We start from the raw sequence: 18,970 nt of genomic DNA, 5'->3' as shown, positions 1-18,970 counted from the left end.
ATAGATGGTCATCACCAAAATGACGCCCGCTCAAGAATAGCCGTGTATAGAGTGAGTGACACCTGGCTCTGAGTCCAGCCCAAAGCGGAGCTCTTTTCTGATATCTAATTCTGCTATTCTATCTCTACCCCCCCCACCCCCACCCCATGCACATCCTAGTGACATGTGAGGACCAGCTGCTGGTGAAGCAGGGTGTCCCTGGTTCTCTCTGTGGTCCGCACCCACCTCCCTCCCTTTCCTATGAGGACAGTAAGCATGTGGAGAAGCCATGGGATTGACTGTGGGCTCCGGCTCAGGCTTCCTACCATGTGACTTCCTTGGTCCTGTATCCAGTGGCGGGACCAGGGCCTGGGGCACACATGCCTGCTCCCCACAGGGAAACACTGGTGTCCTTCCCATCCCGCAGCCTTGTCACAAACAGGATGTGGAGACAGGATGAGCTCGTCCCAGCTCCAGGGGACATGGCTTGACCTGGATTTCCTAGCAATCTCCCAGCCTCATCAGCCCCACTCACTGAATTTCACTCACTCCACAGGGAGCTGGGACCTGTCACGTAGGACGGTCAGCATAACACTCATAACAACTTCCCCTCCTCAGTCCTAGAACGGTCCCTATGGAGGGCCAACTTACAAAAGGGGGACCCATTTCTTACACACTGCAAGAAAGGCGAGGTCAAAGCTCTCATGAATTCGTCTCCCTTAGCTTTTTTCCACTCAAGGCAAGCAGTCTACCACTTGCGCCAGAGCTCCACCCCCTGTTTTTTGCTGGCTCATTGCAAATAGGAGTCTCATGGACGTTGTTCTGTCCAGTCTAGCATCAAAACAAGATCCTCAGATCTCAGCCTCCTGGGTAGCGAGGATTACAGGTATGAGCCTCCAGTGCCTGGCTATGATGCTTCTTTTCAGGTGATAAGTGTCCCACAAGTGACAGTGCGGAGGCGGACACAGGAGCTGTGCGCATACACAACAGTAAGCTCTACACGTGAGCTATATGCACTATATGGCATGACTGCTATGTCTAATAAAGCTGAGAATACAAGAAAGCGCATGGGGCTGGGAATATGGCCTAATGGCAGAGTGCTTGCCTCGTATACATGAAGCCCTGGGTTCGATTCCCCAGCACCACATATATAGAAAATAGCCAGAAGTGGCGCTGTGGCTCAAGTGGCAGAGTGCTAGCCTTGAGCAAAAAGAAGCCAGGGACAGTGCTCAGGCCCTGAGTCTAAGCCCCAGGACTGGAAAAAAAAAGGTGCATGTCCACACAAAACCTGCACACAGCATTTGTAGCAGAATTCTTCACAAAAGCCAGAAGAATGGAAATAACCTGCCTATAGGCTGATTGACAAATGGATAAGCAAAAGTATGGTATATATCTACAAAAAAAAAAGAATAATGTGTAAGGACATGAGACAAATCCAAATCACATGCTTATCACTGCTACATCCCAGCCCCTTTATCATTTTTAAGGGTGAACAGGGTGTATGAATTACCTCTCAATGCAGGTATTACCAGAGAAAAAATAAAAGCACTTCTCCAAAGAACTTCAGGTTTGAAGTTTTGAAGTTGTCTTTTTTTTTTTAATAACTATACTAGTGTAGACCTTCACTTGGAAATAGTATCAGTCTATAGTTTCTATTGTAAGAAAAGGAAAATGTTGGGGACTTAAACAAGACTGCAGAATCGAGTCAGGTGGGGAAGGAAATAGCTCTCAGAATCAAATTTATGACTGGGCAACTGGTGGCTCATGCCTGAAATTGCAGCTACTCAGGAAGCTGAGATCTGAGGATTTTAGCTCAAAGCCAGCCTAGATAGGCGAATCCTAGGAATTCTCATCTCTAATTAGCTAGCAAAAAGCCAAAAGTGGAGGTATGCGCTAGTGGTAGAGCACCAGCCTAGAGCAAAAATCGCAACTGAAATCACAAGGCCACGAATTCAAGTCCCAGTGCCTGCACAAAAGATCAGACTTGTGGAAGCTATTGTCCTTTCATAGGTCACATTTCAAACTCTAACCTTCAGAGCAGGAAGTATTTCTTCTTACACAGCTCTGGGTTTGGGGAGCCACTGACACATGCTATGTATCATGTGAGACCAAGGTGGTCTTTTTACAGTAATTCCAAGTCCAGGATCATCCATTCGAAGCCCTATTAAAGAACTTGGGCACTCAATTAGCTTCATGACAAGCATCCTAGGACCTCTTGTTCTGTGCCTGCCACTGTCTGGACACTGCAGAAATCAAGAGAGGGAGACAGACCTCAGGTTCAAAGTTCAGACCATGCTGATTTGTGAGGGGGTTTGAGGAGACGAGAACTGACTAGAGCTACAGACAAAGGCACGGACTTGGGCCACATTGGACAGATATGTTGAGATTTTACTATGTACTAGGACAGCTTACTGTGTCCCCTCATAGTTGCATGAACTGTGGACAGAAAGCTAAGTAAGATATATAGGCATTGCCAATCTGGTAAGGAAGGCCTGGATGTGAACCCAAAGAATCTGGTACTGAGTACCAGGCCGGGCATCTTTCCCTCCGAGGCCAGATGTGTACAGATGTGTACATCCAGCTCTGGGACCTTAGGCAAACTGATCACTTAAAAATACAGCATATCATTCAGTGAGCTCATGAAAAATGACACCATAAAAGATACGATTAGCACAGTGCCTAACCCATAAACATAACGAATTCACTTCAACTCTGAATTAGGAAAGACCCTGAAGAAACTGAGATCAGATGTAAGGGGCACAGAGCTTGCTCAGGTCAGGGAGGTGAGGGGACTGGGAATGGGGAGACAGAGCAACCCAAGGGGATAAACAGCAAATTTAATGGCTCAGCAACCACAGGAGGACAGGGCCTGCCAGAGAAAAGGGAAGTGGAAGGGAGGGGAGAGAGAGGGGGAAATAGGGGAAGGAAAGGAAGTGGGGAAAAGGGAGAGGAGGAGAGGGGGAGGTACAAGCCATCTGGGAGCACTGGCTGACCCTGGTAAGGCAGCCAGTCACAGGTTCTGAACCACAGTGCATTCAGGGATCTCCCCTGAAGTTTGAGAGGAAAGCTGGGAGAAGACAGAATTTTTTGAGGGAGTAAAAGGCAAAGCTGACCTTGTCCTATAAGTTCTCAGATGACCAGATGAAATAAAGTCAAAAGTGAGCAATGCCCCAGTGTAGCAAATTCTGGCAGAAAACATTCCTATACCACCTTCCCACCTAACCACAGAACAACGCTGCTCTGCTAGCCTGCTGTCCCTTTTATTTATCAGTCTTATCCAGTCTATATATTCATAGGACTTTTCCACCATAAAATAGCTCTGGTCTAGTCATAGGTAGTGAAAAAAAAGTGAACTAAATCAGAGGATTTTCAATTCTGGTGGAAGGCTTAGTAGAAGGCATGTTATAAATATCTCAGGTGAAGTTCTGAAATTTATTTGGGGCTTTCTAATCTCCAAGATAAATGAGAGCAAGCTTAGATCTGGATGAGAGTTGAACCGACCCTATCTTCTACAAAAATCAGAGGGTAGGTTCGAACTGCTGCTCTTCATCTAATGCTGATGACCCTGATTGGCCCCTCACCTATCCATATGAAGAAGTGGCACATGTATACGTACTTTGGAGCCTAGATACTTCGCTGTGATCAATCTAGGCTCTGATATTTAGTAACTGTGCAACCCTGGGCCAAGTTGTTCACTTCTCTGTGCTTTGGACTCCACATTTGTGAACATGTTGAATAAAATACCAGATGGAGCCTCCAAGTCCATGTTAAATACTTACAAAGCTGGTGGTTCATACCTGTAATCCTAGCTACTCAGGAAGCTGAGATCTGAGGATCACAGTTCAAAGCCAGCCTGGGCAGAAAACATCCCCATGAGACTCTTATCTCCAATTAGCCACTCAAACACTGGAAGTAGAGCTGTGGCTCAAAGTGGTAGAGCACTGACCTTGAGCAAAAGAGCTCAGACACAGTGCCCAGGCTCTGAGTTTGAGCCCCATGAGTGATGGTGGTAATAATAATAACAATAATCATCATCATCATCACTCAATAAACATTACATATTACTACTTTTTCCTTTCCCTGTCCATGCCTGGACAAGAAATTAAGCACACAGCCTTCCTGACTTGGTGTGCTTGAATTTCCCCAAATCTCGATAATCCTGATATGTAGCTTACTATAACATATAAAAACTGGTAACTTTCTTATATGTATGAATATACAAATAAGAGATTAAGTACTCTAAAAAACACAACTAGTTTCCTACCCAATGTCTATTCTTCCTCTTAAGAAGGTCGTTTTCTTTATTATAATAATGTCCTCAGAGTTGAAACTGCTTACTTACTTACATCTCCTCCAAACTTCTTACAACTCTGGTTGCCAAATAACCCCCCTCGCTTTTGGGGGGAATGGGGGGGGCACCTTGTCTGTAGTGCTGTTTAAAACATACACACAACTCTGAGGGCATAAAAGGGGGAAAAGGTACAGTCTGGGTTCCTGAAGTCTGCTGAGCCAGGGGCCAGTTCTGAATCCATCATGGCAAAAAGAATGAGTCTAACCAACACCGTGTTTATCTCATTATGTCAGGTGTTCTAAAAACCAGCCAGTGGAGGAAAAAAAATGCTTTCAGTGACTCACACCTATAATCCTAGCTACTCAGGTAATGGATACCCAGAGGACTACAGTTTGAAGCCAGCCTAGGCAAGAAAAACACTCAAGGGGGCTGGGGATATGGCCTAGTGGCAAGAGTGCTTGCCTTATATACATGAGGCCCTAGGTTCAATTCCCCAGCACCACATACACAGAAAATGGCCAGAAGTGGCGCTGTGGCTCAAGCAGCAGAGTGCTAGCCTTGAGCAAAAAAGAAGCCAGAGACAGTGCTCAGGGCCTGAGTCCAAGCCCCAGGACTGGCCAAAAAAAAAACAAAAACAAAAAACACTCAAGATTCCATCTCTGAAATAACTAGCCAAAGCAAGGCTAAAGGCATGGTTCCAGTGGTAGAACGCCAACTGAGAACAAGAAAAGTGATCAAGTGTAAGGCTCTGAGTTCAACATTCAGTACTGCCAAAAAAAGAAAAGGAAAAAAGCTTTCTAGGTATGCTTGAGCGTAGCTAGGGAATAACAAGAAATGTAAGTAATTCAGCTAATATTGATCCTTGCCTCACATGTTAACCCAAGCCCTGGGTGTCATCCCAACACTGCCCAACAAGCAAAACTAAAACACAGCACAACCTTTTGCTGAAAACAAGGTGAACATGGACCTTGTCAAAGTGGTGACGGGGTGGGAGGGTCCATTCTCTCCATCCAACCTACTGATTAGTCTCTGTCGGTATAGATCCACTGGTGTAGGCCCAGCACGCCTGGAGGACAGCAGCCCCCAAGGGCAGGGCCATGCAGGTATGCAGGTGCCAGGAGGGTGACGATTCTCCCTAGTCGTCTCGGCTGGCGGCTCCAAGCCCCAAGTTGTCTTTTGCTTCTACGCCTGGCGTTAAAGGTGGGCCAATCTGCTTTTGTTGACTAAGTTACTTTTGACTTTGGAATAAAAAGCAGAAGAAAAACAATCTGCCCATAAAACAACACCATGCGTCACTGGGGGTATTTTAGTTGGCAGAGACATTGTGGTCACTAACCAGACACAACCAACTGGATTTCCAGGCCACCTTCTTTAGCCTTAATATATGACTGCAAAGCTACCACCAGCATCTTCGTGGGGAGAACAGTGGGATTTTCCCTGTGAACAGATTTGCAACTCCTAACTACAATAAATACATTTTCAACATAAAACAGCATAGCAAACCTACTCCTGTGTGTGTGTGTGTGTGTGTGTGTGTGTGAGAGAGAGAGAGAGAGAGAGAGAGAAAGAGAGAGAGAGAGAGGAATCTGAAACCATCAGGTAGAAGGTGGATGAGGAAAAGCTATATGCAGCCCTGCCAATGACTCCACAGGCTCTGCATTCATTATAAAGAGAAAGTGAAAATTTGTTGGAGGAAATTAACAGATGCCACCTCAACCACATGATCAAAATTCCTACTCCTTACCCATCACAGAACAAACAGGCACACTGGGCCTCCTGATACAATGCACCACGGAAAAAAAAAACAGACACAAAGAAAGCCCTGGCAAAACAACTCACCTGCACTCCTTAAAAATGTCCAACTATAAATGCATAGGAACTTCAATTAGGGAAACTCGTTCAGTTCCCTGTCCAGACATATTGTAGTGTGGTTCTATAAGAACCTAAGAAACAATATACTGAAGTATCCAAGGTAGGGGTGAGGGTCATTATCTCCAAATGGTAGTCGTGTGTGTGGGTGCATGAGAAAGATAGATAGACAGACAGAGAAAGGAGAGGAAAAGAGAAAGGGGGAGAAAACAGACAGAGAGAGAGAGGCAGAAAAATAGGAGGGAAGGAGAAAAAGGGGGAGGATAAGAGAGCCAGGAGAGAGAGAGAAGAGGGCAAGCAAGGGCATGCAAATGTCTACAAATGGTGTTCAAGTGAAATTTATATGGAAATGTAGTGAGTCGCAGCTTTCCAGTGAGTTTAGAAATCTTCAAAACAAAGCTTTTGAAGTAAAAAATAAAACCAGTATCATAGTTTTCAAAACACATTAATGGAGAACTAGAGAACAAAGTATCTTAAAACTTTCTAAATGTTTACCAAGTCTGAATCAGTTTCAAAGGACAGAGACAGAATGGTAATGGTAATACTACATAGGGAGAAGCTGGGGACTTGTCAACGTGTGTGTGTGTGTGTGTGTGTGTGTGTGTGTGTGTGTGTGTTGGCCTCAGAGGAGGCCATCAGTCTCTCTCTCTTGGCCACAGGAATCATGCCACATTTTACTTAGCAAACACGGAAAAAATGACTCCCCACAATTGAGGGGAAGGAGACCAAACCAGTCTAACTGAGGTTAGTACAAATTTGGTGAGTCACGTCCTCCTGGGAGGAAGGACAAACATTTCTTGTTCCCTTACAGATCTGAAACTTCTCAGGGGACACCTGATTCCTCAGCCTGTGTCAGGGCTGCCTACGTTAGTCAGGAGAAAACACACCCCAGACCCTAAGAGTTCAAAATCAACCTCCACCCTCTGGAGGCTCCTGGAAAGATAAAATCCACCGAAACCAGAGATGTTCATCCTGCCTGCAGTGTGCATGGTCACCCTCTAATGCGGAACAGGCAACGGACCCAGGCTTGCTTTGGCTCATCGGTTTCAGGGTTCCTCAGGCCTGAAGCTAAGTGAACTTGGCCTGGGTGGTGCTCGCTGGCAAAGCAGGCCTCCGGGGGTCCTTGCCTGGCCTCTGACAGCCGCACACACGTGGACGGATTAGGCAGCGTGTGCGCTAGAGCACACACACACTCTCTCCTCTGTGTGTTTCTCATTCCACAAATACTTTCTCCCCTAAACACTTCTCTGCCTTCTTGGCCTGAGACAAAGAAAGTGGCTCTGTGCCAGACAAAATATCTGTTTAGAGGTAGAGACTTTAAATTTCTCTACCGCTGAAGAGCAGAGATGGAATACTCTAGCCTAATGACAACTGAATGCAAATAGAAAAGGGAAAGATTATAGATTTCTTTTAAAGCTATGCAACTGTTTGTTGTTGTTTTTTTAGCATGCCTAAAAGAAATCTTCAAAATATAAGATAAAGCCCAGCATGATCTTCCAGGAGAGTAGACATTACGGGATCTAAATTGGACAGGGCAACAAAAAAATGTTCCCCTCAACAGGAAAGGGTTAACGAGCACAGACCAGCAGCTTCTGTCCCATGCACTCCTTTGTTTTAGGGGTAACTGCCAAAATGAGGTGCACCAGAGAGTTTTAACTCCTTGTTTGGGTTAGGAATGTATCAAAGTTCAAAGCTAGCCCAGGCAGAAAAGTCCACGAGACTCTTATCTCCAATTAACCACCAAAAGCTGCGAGCGGAGCGGAGGTGTGGCTCAAGTAGTAGAGTGCCAGCCCTGAATGAAACATCTACGAGACAGTGCCCAAGACATGAGTTCAAATCAAACACCAGTACCTGTGTGTGCACACACAAACACACACACACATTCCCATCTTAGTCGACCTACCTGCCTCTTTTGTTCTCCTATTTCCAGATGTTTAGAGTTGCACTGAAATAAGCTGTGTGCGCTCTTACTTCTTCCTCAAGGGCTGAGGCACCACTGATTAGACTGCAAACTCTAACGACCTCAGTACATTCTGGACACACATGCACAGGTGTGCGCCCGCGTGCACACACACATACACACACATACACCATTGTAAAGAAAACCACAGCAAGCTCCAGAGCTAAAAGACTCCTTTTTCTTGCAACTTGGGATGTGGGCTGGGGCAGAGAGACTTACTTTCTTTCCACTTCAGGTGTGGAGCCGGCGCTGCAGAAGCCAAGAGACTCCTACGAGAGAGAAGAGAGTCACAGCGTGAGCACGCGAAGGGCGCGGGCTGCCTCTGACTTTTACAGAACATCACTTAAGAGAAAAGGGGGCAGGAACAAAAATAGACGGTGAGAAGTGACTGTGCTTACTTCGATCTGGGACCGCAGCTGAAGTGACGTGGGATGGGCGTCGGGTTTCTCCTAAAACAGAACAGATGCGGCTTTAATGAGACTCCTGCACGTGGCACTCGCCAGAAAGACAAACAGACGTGTAAGGGGAGACGGGAAGCTCCTCTGGGCTGCACGGTGGGAGGAGAGGGCAGAGACAAATCAGTTTGCTAGAAAAACTACAGTCTCGTGGAAGAAGAGGGCACTGGCCTCTATTTTCTCTCTACAGTCATGAAGACTCGAACTCAGGGCCTGGGCTCTGTTCCTGAGCCTCTTTGCGCTCAAGGCTAGCACCCTATCTCTTGAGCCACAGCACCACTTCCGGCCTTTCCCGAGTATTTTATTGAAGATAAGAGTCTCATGGACTTTTTCTGCCCAGGTTGGTTTCAAAAAGCCAGCAGTGCCCAGCTTATGCTGGCCTCTTAAAATTGAACTGTCGACCAAACTTTACTTCTCAACATTACTGACTTTTCTTTAAAACGTGTATACACACACACACACACACACACACACACACACACTTTAACTGAAGGATACTAGCAACTGATGGTAGAATGTTTCTGTTAGACCACTGTTATTTTGTTTTTGTTTTTTTGCCAGTCCTGGGGCTTGGACTCAGGGCCCGAGCACTGTCCCTGGCTTCTTTTTTCCTCAAGGCTAGCACTCTACCACTTGAGCCACAGCGCCACTTCTGGCTTTTTCTATATATGTGGTGCTAAGGAATTGAACCCAGGGCTTCATGTATATACACAGCGAGCACTTTACCACTAGGCCATATTCCCAGCCCTAGACCACTGTTATTTAGACATCAAGTTGGACAAGCTCACACCTGTAATCCTAGCTACTCAGTAAATTGAGACCTGAGATTGCAGTTCAAACCCAGCCCAGGAAGGAAAGTCCATGAGACTCTTATCTCCAATTCACTACCAGAAAACCATAAGTGGAGCTATGGCTCAAAGTGGTAGAGCATTAGCCTTCAGAAAGAGTTCAGGGACAACACCCATGTCCTAAATTCCAAACCTACAACTGACAAAAAAAGAAAAAAGACTGAAAGATCACAGTCTGAAGCTAGGCAGGCAAATATGTGAGACTCTTATCTCCAATTCTCTCCCTGGACCAAAAGAGAAAAATGCTGAAAAGTGGAACAGTGACTCCAGTGGTAGAGTGCTAGTCTTGAGCAAAAAAAGCTAAAGGCGGCTGGGTGCCCATAACTCACGCCTGTAATTCTAGTTACACAGGAAGAAGAAATCTGAGGACCATGGTTCAAAGCCACCGTGGGCAGGAACATATATGAGACTCAGTTAACCACTGAAAATAGGAAGTAGAGTTGTGGCTCAAGTGTTGGAGCATTAGCCTTGAGAAAAACAAAACCAAAATCAAAACAAAAGCTCAGGGACAATGACTAGACTCTGAGTTTAATTCCCAGAACTGGCACTATATATAATGTGCCAGCCATAATCCAAGTGTGTCAGACTCGGGAGCCCCTCATTCTTCACCCCAGCCCCACGGGGGTAAATTTACAAACCTAAGCAGCAGTCAGCAAGGCAAAATGTAGTCTGCAGTTTGCTACTGTAAGTCTTCCTAAGTTGTACTGAAACCTCAGCATAATGATGAATCTCTATTAGTTGAAGTTTCCCCTGAAATTGCCCAGGTCATTCCATAACCATAAACAAAAACTGCTAGTTCAACTCACTCTCCTCTAAGCTCGAAATCCTTATCTCAACTAGGTAATCAATAATCCACAATAAGAAGTTATCTTGGTTCCTTGTATAGGACCACCTTCAGTTTGCTAGATTTTTATTGATGAAGTGTATTGTTTCAGGTCATGTCAAAAAGAAGTAAGGTGAGTGTCAAGTGCAGGTAGCTCACGCTGATGATCGTAGCTGTCCAGGAAGCTGAGAGCTGAGGATCGCAGTTTAAAGCCAGCCTGGGCAGGAAAGTCTATAGACTCTCATGTCCAATTAACCACCAAAAGAAGTGGAGCTGTAACTCAAGTGGTAGAGTACCAGCTTTTAGTAAAAAAGCTAATAGGTAGTGCCAGGCTCTAAGTTCAAGCCCCGGTACAGGCACTAACACACACACACACACACACAGTATAAGGTGATAATAGATGATATAATACATGTATATCTCACATACGACAATGTATTATATATATATCACATATATTATATATATATATATATATATATATATATCCCATGTGATACAGAAGCAAAGATACATATACACAGTTGGGAGATAAAATCATTGGTTTGCTAAGCCCCCAAATACATGTATACAAGTGTGCTTGTACACATGCACACACACACACACACATATCTAGTTGTAGTAGAAGAGCATGGGCCAAATGTAGACCTAAGGCTGTGACCTTAAATGATCTAAAGTGCTGTAATTGGACAACACACCAGAGTCCCAACCCCTAGGGCTCTGGAAAACCGCTCTAATCCCTTCACCCTCACTCTGGCTTTGTTTCCAATTTCTTGTGGAAATCTCCACTTCTCCCTCCCTTTCCTCTGCCAGAATCTCAAGCCAAATGAACGTTACAGCTGGAAAAGCAAGAGGGGTGGAAAACCTCTGTGCTGTCCCAGAAGCAGAGAGAAGAACACCAAGCGCCAACCAGCTAAACTCGGTGCCAGCTTCGCCTTCTCTGCACAGAGCACGGGAAGGAGGAAAAGCCAGACACAGCTGCTTGGTAAGCGACAGGCAGCCAAAAGGCAAAATGCCTTCGCTGATGTTTGGATGAATAGAGGGACCATTGCGCCACAGTGTCGGGTAGGTGGCTGCTGGTGTTGTTTTCTTGAAAAAGTACTTTAAAAGAAGACTGTGAGGTGCAAGTGTAGTGGCTCATGCCTGTAAGCAAAGCTACTAGGGAGACATATGTGGAGAATTATGGCCCGATGCCAGGCCCAGGCAAAAATAAGAGATCCTTTCTGAAGAACAAACAAAAAGGCAGCTGGGAGCTGGTGTGTCATCCTATACTCTCTGCTACTCAGGAGGCTGAGACCGGAGGATCACAGTTCAAAGCCAATCCAGGCAGAAAGTCAATGAGACTCTAATCTCCAACCAACCAGCAAAAAACCAGAAGTAGAGTTATGGCTCAAGTGGTAGGTGCCAGCCTTGAGCAAAAAATGCCAAGCAAGAGTGCCAAGTGCTGAATTCAAGTCCCAGCACCACCACGATCGAAAAAACAAAAAAAAAAAGATGTCACATGTAGTTAAAAATGTTCGATTAGGCTGGGTACCAATGGTTCACACCTGTAATCGTAGCTTCTCAGAAGGCTGAGATCTGAAGACTGTGGTTGGAAGCCAGCCTAGGCAAGAAAGTCCATAAGACTCTTATCTCCAATTAACCACCAGAAAACCAGAAGTGGCACTGTGGTGTAAAGTGGTGAAATGCTAGCTTTAAGCATACAAGCATACAGGGAGAGAACCTCAGCCCTCAGCTCAAAAGCCCCACAACCACCACCACCAACACATTTCAGTGATCTATTACAAAATGCTGATGGCGAACTGGAGACTGGGGGATCCACACTTAGAGAACGGCATCCAGACAAGTTGTTGGCAGTATTAGCTGAGAGGAGGGAGAGAGGGCATGAGGGAGGGCAAGAGAGAGAGAGAGAGTAGTATGTGTACTCATGCCAGTACTGCAGTTTGAACTCAGGGCATGGGTGCTTTCCCTTAGCTTTTGCCCTCAAGGCTGGTGCCCTACCACTTGAGTCTCCACATGTGGCTTTTTAGTAGTTAATTGAAAAGAAGAGTTTCATGGACTTTCTTACCCAGGCTGGCTTCAAGCCTGGATCCTTAGATCTAATCATCCTAAGTACCGAGGCACCCGGCTACGCCTTAGCCTTGCCTACAAGACCATTGCTGTCCAGAATGGGGCTCGGTCAAAAAGTGCTCAGATCTCTAACAACCATGACCAGTACACTTGGCTGGAGTGTTGGTCTTGTGGAAGTAAGTTTGGATAACCTAATTCACAATTTGCATAATATTACTACAGTGAAATGAAGTAAAAATCAATACCCCGTGACCCTCATCTTGTTGGAACAGATGATCTCCAGGTGTCAGGGACAGCTAGCCACTGAGCGCATGCGCCCTTCCTCCATGCCAGCTTGACAGGAAGCTGTACCCAGAGTCAAGGGGAGAGAGGTAGAAGAATGAAGGGAGATGGGGGGGGAAAATTCAGGCAAAAAAAATTCATTGTATATACTGTAGAATTCAAAAATATAAGTGATGACACAGATGATGCACTGTACATATAAATTGCATTGTTAAAAGGCAAAAACTATTTTAAATACATAACCTAAAATTAAGATAAGTAAGTGAAGGGGTGGGTTGGGAAATGGTGACAGTGATCAAGATGTACTGTATTAATAAACTGCCTTGGTAAAGGGCAACTCCTTTGTACAACTGCTCAAAGATAATGAGAATATTAAAAAAAAATACACAAGGAGTGCCAGGCACTGGTAGCTCATGCCTGTAAGTCTAGCTACATCAGAAGGCAGAATCTAAGGACTGTCATTTGAAAGCAGCCCAGGCAGAAAAGTCCATGAAATTTAATTAATGCGCATAAAAGTTGGATGTGAAAGCATGGTTCAAGTAGTGGGGCACCAGCCAAGTACAAAGCCCTGAGTTCAATCCCCAGTATTGGCACAAACAAAAACACATGAATAGATGTTATCTTTAAGAAAGAAAAGGATAGGGCTGGGGATATGGCCTAGTGGCAAGAGAGCTTGCCTCATATGCATGAGGCCCTGGGTTCGATTTCCCAGCACCACATATACAGAAAACGGCCAGAAGTGGCGCTGTGGCTCAAGTGGCAGAGTGCTAGCCTTGAGCAAAAGGAAGCCAGGGACAGTGCTCAGGCCCTGAGTCCAAGGCCCAGGACTGGCAAAAAAAAAAAAAAGAAAGAAAGAAAAGGATAAAATAAAAAGTTGGGAGTTTTAAGAGGGTCAGACAATGCCAAACTTCAGCTCAGAGCAAACTTTCTATTATAAATTCACGTAGGATAAAGTTTATAATGGAAACACAGGCCGACAGCTCCAATGCAATATACATAAATGATATGTTTCTGCTCTTGTATAGTGATTTTCTTCCCTTCTGAGCATCAATCTTTGAATGACTTACTCTATAAATTATTGAACTGGGTTCAAAAGCAAATGAAATTTAAAATACCCATTTATTGAACGGCAAAAGTGCCATGTTGAAATTACTGTGATTTATCTGTTTCTTTAACAATTCCTGTAGCAAACTTACTTCATTGCTCAAAATTATTACCTGGTTGCATACTTCACCCTGGTTCAAACATAAATCTATGCTCCCTCTTCTGAACAGCAGCCATTTGTCAGGATCTCGTTCATTCCTTCACAGACATAAGGCCCAGCATTTTCTGTCTATAGCTCTACGTTGCCAGGCCGTGAGACAGAGACAGCACTCGTGTACTTAAACCAATCGAACTCCTGGGTCTGGGATGACTATGGGGACAAGGAGTTCAACCGCCACACAGGCCTGCTTGTATCCCGCATGGCCCGCAGGGCTCAGGAAAGAAGCGTAGACTGGCTCTCTCGAAGCAACCCTGTCTATGGAACTCAAGTATGTCTTGAGTGTTAATGCCCCTGGGAACTGCAATCACAGAGACTAAGTAACTGCTGCTATGGCACAGAGATGGGTTCTGGCTTAAAATCCAATTTATCTTCTGCACCAAGAGCTTTGGGGGCGGGGGGGGGGGGGGGGTAGAGTGGTAGAGTACTTGCCCTGCGCAGATGAGGCAACAACAGAGGTGGAAAAAACATGGAGGACTCTCATTACTTACTTAGTATATAAGTTGGGGGGTGGGGGGAGTAAATAGTCATATTCAGGCTAGGGCTATAGCTCAGGGTAGAGCCCTTGACTAGCATGTGTAGGGACGGGTTCAATCCTCAGCACTGCAATGTGACAAAACAAAACGCAAACCAAAATAAACAAGTCCAAGACAGGTGGTGCCGCAGGTGGCTCACGCCTGTGATCCTAGCTGCTTAGGAGGCTGCCATCTGAGGATCATGGTTCAAAGCCAGCCGGGCAGGAAAGTCCATGAGATTCTTATCTCCAATTAACCACTAGAAAACCGGAAGTGCCGCTGCGGCTTAAGTGGTAGAGCGCTAGCCTTGAGCTGAAGAGCTCAGGGACAGTGCCCAGGCCCAGAGTTCCAGGCCCATGACCAACAAAACATTAAAAAATTAAAAAATGTAAATATAAAAAAATAAAGAAACTCATATATTCTACACACGGGGGAAAGTTTGCCACACATATGATAACAGACTAAATGGCTCAATATATAAAGAGTAGTAATAAATGAGAAAATAAGAAAAATGAACAAATAGAAAAATGGACTAATGTTTTAAGAGATGAGTCACAGAAGTAAAATTTTGTATAAAATTTTGTATAAATATTCCAAGAACATATATGAAAAAATACAATTTAAAAGACACAATAGAGAATATTTTTTATCAAACTAATGAAAGCTGACCCTTGGTAATATTTAATACTGTGTGGTATGAAATAAGAACAGAAAAATATCTCTGCTGCAGGTAGAAATCCAACTATAAACTATTCCCTGGCAGTAACTGGTTTGTTTTGTGTGTGTGTGTGTGTGTGTTTTTTTTGGCCAGTCCTGGGCCTTGGACTCAGGGCCTGAGCACTGTCCCTGGCTTCTTCCCGCTCAAGGCTAGCACTCTGCCACTTGAGCCACAGCGCCGCTTCTGGCCGTTTTCTGTATATGTGGTGCTGGGGAGTCCAACCTAGGGCCTCGTGTATCCGAGGCAGGCACTCTTGCCACTAGGCTATATCCCCAGCCCCGGTTTGTTTTTAAGATTCTTGCCTTGAACTCAGACTGGCCTTGAACTCACAACCCTTTGGCCTATGTCTCCTGAGTCCTGGGATAATAGAAATGCAACACCATGTTCAGATCCTGGTGGTAATTGAATAGTGTTTCAGGAGTCTTTAACATATAAAGAGGTAGTCAGTTACTGAGATGAAGATGTGTACATTTTTAAATGTTAATGGCATTTATATTTAAAATAAAAGTTGGGAAATTTGCAAAAAAAAAAATTAAATAAAAATACCAAATTGGGGGCTATTTAAGAAATACAGGTCAAATGGTATATGGTCACTTTAAATAACAAGACTGAGAAATAATTAATACTGGGGACATTTTTCCTTGTAGGTTACTGGATAAAAGCAAGTAATCTGTATGCACACTTCGGTCCCTGTGTATATTTTGGTCATGGTGTGCACATGTAACCTCCACCACTACTGCAAAATTTCTGTTTAGCTCACTGGTATATGCCCAGGACCCAGCAGTATCTAAGTACTTACTAAGTTCTTACTAAGTACTCCATCCCCACTGAATAAACACATGTGAGCCAAAAGCCTATCTGAGGTTCTACCTGAGGGGCAAGAGCAAGGGAGACTTAAAACCTGATCTTTATTCTCTACTTTAGGCTCTTCTGAACTTTCATCCATATTCATATTCAAACAGTTCATACATATTCAGTTTCATGCATTTCATGCATATTCATACAGTTCATACATATTCATGTGTACTCATGCATTTCATACATAGTGTATATGCTACTTTTATGATCAGAAAGCAAAACAAAATTCCTTTTACATGCATTATACGTTACTCCTTACAGAGGCTCATGTGTCAAATCTGGTTTAAAATTTGCATACAAACAAGATCACACAGCTAAGGTCCATACCAGAACTGGGAAATAGAAGTCGTCATAAAATATCTTCAGTAAATATTTTTAAATTGAGTTGGTCATAGGATGACTGATTTCTTTCCTACAAGTAGATCATTGTGAGCATCTACCATTTAAAAATGAGTCAATCACTCATGCACATACGTGTCTGCACGCACACACACATACATCAGACATACACTCTATAGTATCTTATTTTAGTTTGTATGATAGTATTATAGATTCTGAAACCATAATTAAGAGTTGACCACACAGAAATCTTGCCTTATTGCCTTGCAAAATTCTCCTTTCTCATAGCATGTCTTGGAAATGGTTTCAATCTCCTAAATACCAGCAAGGTGGTCATTAGAAAATGGTTATTTCGTATAAGATTGTGTGGACTACATGTACAGAAAATTTGCATGTGTACAAGCATCATGCCAAGTTTACTCTGGCCGACAGCATTTTTCCTTGGGAAAAGCAAACAAAACAAAAACCTCAGAGGACAACAGACAGGAAACACATTCTGAAAGAAGGCTAAGGGCAGAATACAGATGGAGCATCCTTTCCTAACAGCTGGGGCAGGACACAGAAACCTGGTGAGACCAAAATCCAATGACTGAGCTGCCTGGAAAACAGGACAGGAGACCTGGCTGCATCCCTAAATGTCACATGTCCATCTGCAAAGTGATTGAGTTGTCAGAGAATCAAGACAGTAAAGAATTTAAAACAACCAGATGTTTGCTTTAAAAGACTTCACCCCAAGAGTGATATAATACCACTTTCAAGTCATCACACTGTCCTTATCCAGACCTAAAACAATGTATGCGAATTCAACACACTAACAACTGGATTGTGAATTCATCCTATAAAATTCAACAAAAAGACAATCCAAGGAAAGTGCTTGCCTCTTCCATAAAAACTGAATCCATTAGCATGCTAGTATAAATTTGAAATGCTGTGCCCTATAGATTTTCAGTTACTCTGAAAGAATCTCTTCCAATACTCTAAAATTTTATCACCAGAAAATTACCCTTAACAACAAAATGCTTATAAAAAAAACACAACAAAAAACAAAATGCTTATAATACTAAAGAGAAAAAAATGGTATTTGTAAATGGAGAGATTTCTTCAATTCGTTATAACAAGTTATTTACAGAACAGTAAGAAAAATCCCTCAAATTTCTCCAAAAATGTTACAGAGCTGGGATGAGCAATGAGCCCCATGAGAATGGCTTCACAGACAAGAACTGGTAGGAGAAGGCTTAGCACAGAAGATTCGGTGTTTAAAAAGAGATGACAGAAGGCTTTAAACTCATGCAGGGGGGCTGGAGGTCGATGTGTCTATTTGACACACCTGTAAGAGCATTAGGCTGAGTGCTAGTGGCTCACGCACGTGCACCCCTGCTACTCAATGGGCTGGAGATCTGAGAATCGAGTTTCAAAGGCAGCCCAGGCAGAAAGGTCCAAGAGACTCTTATCTTCAGTTGACCAGCAAAAAGCCAGAAGTGAAGGGGTGGCTCAAATGGTAGGGTGTCAACTTTGTGAGTACTCTCTTCCTTGGGCTCCTGTGACTAGATGGAATGACACTCTGTCTCCTGGGACTTCAGGGTCCTGCTCAGCCAATCACCACTGTCAAGACCTAGCAGGAAATCTGCTAAATATCTACTAAATACATGTTCAATTTATTTTTAAAAACGAACGAAAGGTAACAGAGTACCAAAAATGAAAAGTGAGGATCTCATGGTACACGAAACCTATTGCTCTCCGTGTAGAAAGAAATCACTGCACACTTATAAATTGAGTTTAGTCTCTATGCATTAACCTGTATAACCTGATTCATGAAGCATGAGATAGTGTTACAACAGTAAAGCACAAACAAGAAAGAGAAACGCGGTCAAGGAAGACAGAAGCCATGGGAACTCTATATTTATCTCCTGCCACATGCGTCCCGGGTTGTGTCAGGGACCACACGGACGGCCATTTGTCACTGCTTGGCCTGAGTAGACCACCAGGGGAAAACAGAAGCGAGGCTGTGGATGTCTGTGGGGCTGTTTGCTTGGGAGGGAAGGGGGGAATACCTCCTCTCAAATAATTATCAAACATTAAGCAATTTTAAAAAAATAAACTAATGTACTCATTGATATCTACATCAAGGTGTCGCCACATAATTACAGGAAGAGCACTCACAGACTCCTTTAGGACTGCCTGGAAAGTGTACCCTATCAACCCCATTACGATCACATTCCCACCAAGGCCACTTCCTTCTTGCTGGGCCAGGACCCCCAGGTATATATTGAGGCCATGACCAGTTTGCAAGTGTCCTGCACAGGCCCAAAGATGAAAGGCTCGCTCCTATATAAGTCATCCTCTCTGGGTGACGCCATTTCCATTAGGTGGTGAGCAGGCTCTAGGAGGTGGGGTCTAAGGGGAGATCTTTAACTCCCTGCAGAAAGGTCCTCCAAGGGAATTATGGGACCTGGTCTCTTCCTCTTTCTGCCTGGCTTTGCTTCCTGGTTCACAAGATGAGCCGCTCACCTACCCCAAGCACCACAGTCTTCTGTGATGAGTGTCCTGTCTTCTCAGAGGTCCTTAAGCCGCAGTGTCATTCATTCGTAGACTGAAGCCCCCCCCCCCCCAAGTGCAGGACAAAAGAAACCTTTCCTCTTCATAAGTGGATTGTTCTCAGGTGTTTCATCATAGAAATGTGAGCAATATCACACGTTGACGCA

General features: G+C 44.3%; 1 protein-coding gene across 2 annotated transcripts in view; it reads right to left on the bottom strand.

Annotated features, from left to right (window-relative positions):
- Positions 1 to 18,970, bottom strand: part of Sash1 (SAM and SH3 domain containing 1) — a 154,894-nt gene that overhangs the window by 74,698 nt on the left and 61,226 nt on the right. Inside the window, exons 3-4 of one of the 2 annotated variants that reach the window (XM_048354259.1) lie at positions 8,498 to 8,548; positions 8,319 to 8,368 (exon numbers count right to left, since the gene is read on the bottom strand). In XM_048354259.1, the coding sequence (XP_048210216.1) occupies positions 8,319 to 8,368; positions 8,498 to 8,548 (101 nt within the window). The remainder of the gene's footprint in view (positions 1 to 8,318; positions 8,369 to 8,497; positions 8,549 to 18,970) is intronic. The other variant, XM_048354260.1, reaches the window with a different exon arrangement.

Source organism: Perognathus longimembris, chromosome 9 (assembly GCF_023159225.1).
Source record: "Perognathus longimembris pacificus isolate PPM17 chromosome 9, ASM2315922v1, whole genome shotgun sequence".
NCBI classification, from domain to species: Eukaryota; Metazoa; Chordata; class Mammalia; order Rodentia; family Heteromyidae; genus Perognathus; species Perognathus longimembris.
The sequence above is the reverse complement of the archived record's forward strand: the minus strand, read 5'-3'. Positions and strand labels throughout refer to the sequence as shown.